General features: G+C 60.4%; 1 protein-coding gene across 1 annotated transcript; it reads left to right on the forward strand.

Annotated features, from left to right (window-relative positions):
• Positions 1–236: 236 nt before the first annotated feature.
• LOC149334548 (uncharacterized) lies at positions 237–1585 on the forward strand. Its single transcript, XM_089556270.1, has one exon. It carries the CDS (start codon positions 253–255, stop codon positions 1501–1503), a length of 1251 nt encoding a protein of 416 aa, XP_089412396.1. The 5' UTR covers positions 237–252; the 3' UTR covers positions 1504–1585.
• Positions 1586–2022: the final 437 nt, after the last annotated feature.

Raw genomic sequence — 2022 nt, forward strand, 5'->3', positions numbered from 1 at the left:
CGAGCACCACATCACCAGTTATCACCACGTGACGGCCGCCTACAACATGAAAAGCGTCGCGCATGGACGAAGCGTCAGTAAGCCGGTTTAAGCGGTCACGGGTGGCGCTGCGCTAGCTTGTCTGACGTCACGCCTGGAAAGGAGGAAATGTCTTATCGCCGAGGAAAATGCTTTTATATGTCAAGGATTAATCACCGCAGTCGTGGCGTAGTCATTCTACTTCCAGCCACCGAGCGTGACGGACGCAGAATCATGAGCTCCCACGGAGCGGCGATAGCGGCCGTTGCCGGCCGCGGAAACAGGTTTGCCGGCGACGCCGATAAGGATTACGAAATCGTTCTGCCTACCCTGCCCACCGGACGTGTTGTTTTAAACACGGTTTTTCTGCACGGCGACGTGCGTGTGAGACCCTACAGGGTCGAAGACTTCAGGGACGCCCTCGCCAACGTTGGTGCGCTCCCCGACGTCGTGGCGTTGGGGGCGTACCAGATAAACCATGTGTGGGCGGTGACCTTCAGCAGCGCTGACGCCGCAAAGAAACTGGCCGCCATGAAGGAGCTGGAAGTCAAGGGACGCCGCTGCATCGTTTTTGACCCAGAGGACCACCAAGTCAAGCTGCGACTGCACTGGATGCTTCACGGCGTCGCCGACGAGGACATCCGTACGGCATTCGCGGCGTTCGGCAACGTGACCGAAGTCAACCGGGAGCGTTGGCGCGTCGCCGGCATGAAGGAGAAGGGGTCCACCACAAGGACCGTGCTCCTCAAACTGAAGCCAGGCGTGAAGGTGGATGACCTGCCCCACCAGGTACGAGTCGCTGGCGAGTTGGCTCTCGTGGTGGTGCCAGGGCGGCCGATGCAGTGCCTGCGCTGCAGCGGCACGGGGCACGTCCGCCGTGATTGTAAGGTGCCCAGGTGCTCGAAGTGCCGTCGCTATGGACACTCCGAGGCTGACTGCGTGCGCACCTACGCGTCGGCTACCGGGCGTGTAGCGGCGAGCGACTCCGCCGAGCTCATGGACGTCGTCGAAGCGGAGGAAGCAGCGAGCGGTATCGACGACGCGGGCAAAACGGACGGGGTGGCGGTTCAGCCAGCTGGTGCAAGTAGCAACACCGACATGGCTGTCGCACAGGAGAGCGGGTCGCCAGCTGCTGACTCGCCTTCGACGCCAGTGGAAACGCCCAACGATGGAGCGAGCCCGCCCGTGCACGTGGACGTGGAACGCAAGGCGGCCAGCGAGAGCCACGACGACAAGGCCGACTCCCGCGTGCACGTCGGCGTGACTACACCTGCGAAGCGTTCGCACGCCGAGACCAAGGCCAACGGGGAGAAGGCAGCAGAGCCCAGCGTGGAGGAACCGCCGGCAAAGACGCCGCAAGCGCGACGGCCCAGCCTGCGGCCGCGCCCAAAGGTCCCGACTGACAAGCGTGGCGGCGACAAGGCGCCGCCTGACCAGGAGCACGTGCTCGCGCCGGGTGACACCGGCGGCGACGGCATCGTCTAGCGACATGCTGGACGCGAGAGGTAAGCACCATGCTTTCGGTCTCCTCTTCCTAAGTTAAAATGGCTTCTGCAACTCCGTTTAAAGTCGCCACCCTAAACGTTAGAGGCCTGGCAGGTAAAAGAAAACAAAGCCAGCTGTACCGACTTGTAACGGAGCAAGATATCGATATACTGGCAGTGCAGGAGACCAAAGTCGACGGGGAGGAGGAGACCGGGAGCATGGTGCGACGTTTCACGTCTAGGTATTTTGCCGTCGTTAGCCATGCTGTAGGCACATCGGCTGGCTGTATTCTTTTTGTTAAGAAGTTGCCGGGGATAGAAGTACACGGTCATCATTCGTGCCTGTCGGGGCGATACGTGTCCATCGATTTTTCGCTCTGTAACATCGACTGGCGCATTGTTTGTCTGTATGCACCTAATGTGGTTGATGGCCGAGCCGCGTTTTTTGAAAGCGTAGAAGAACGGCTTCGCACGGACAGGCAGCTCATTGTTATGGGCGATTACAACTGTGTTCTTAGTG

The sequence above is a fragment of the Amblyomma mixtum genome, chromosome 8 (assembly GCF_055824585.1).
Source record: "Amblyomma mixtum isolate Tamu chromosome 8, ASM5582458v1, whole genome shotgun sequence".
In the NCBI taxonomy this organism is placed as follows: domain Eukaryota; kingdom Metazoa; phylum Arthropoda; class Arachnida; order Ixodida; family Ixodidae; genus Amblyomma; species Amblyomma mixtum.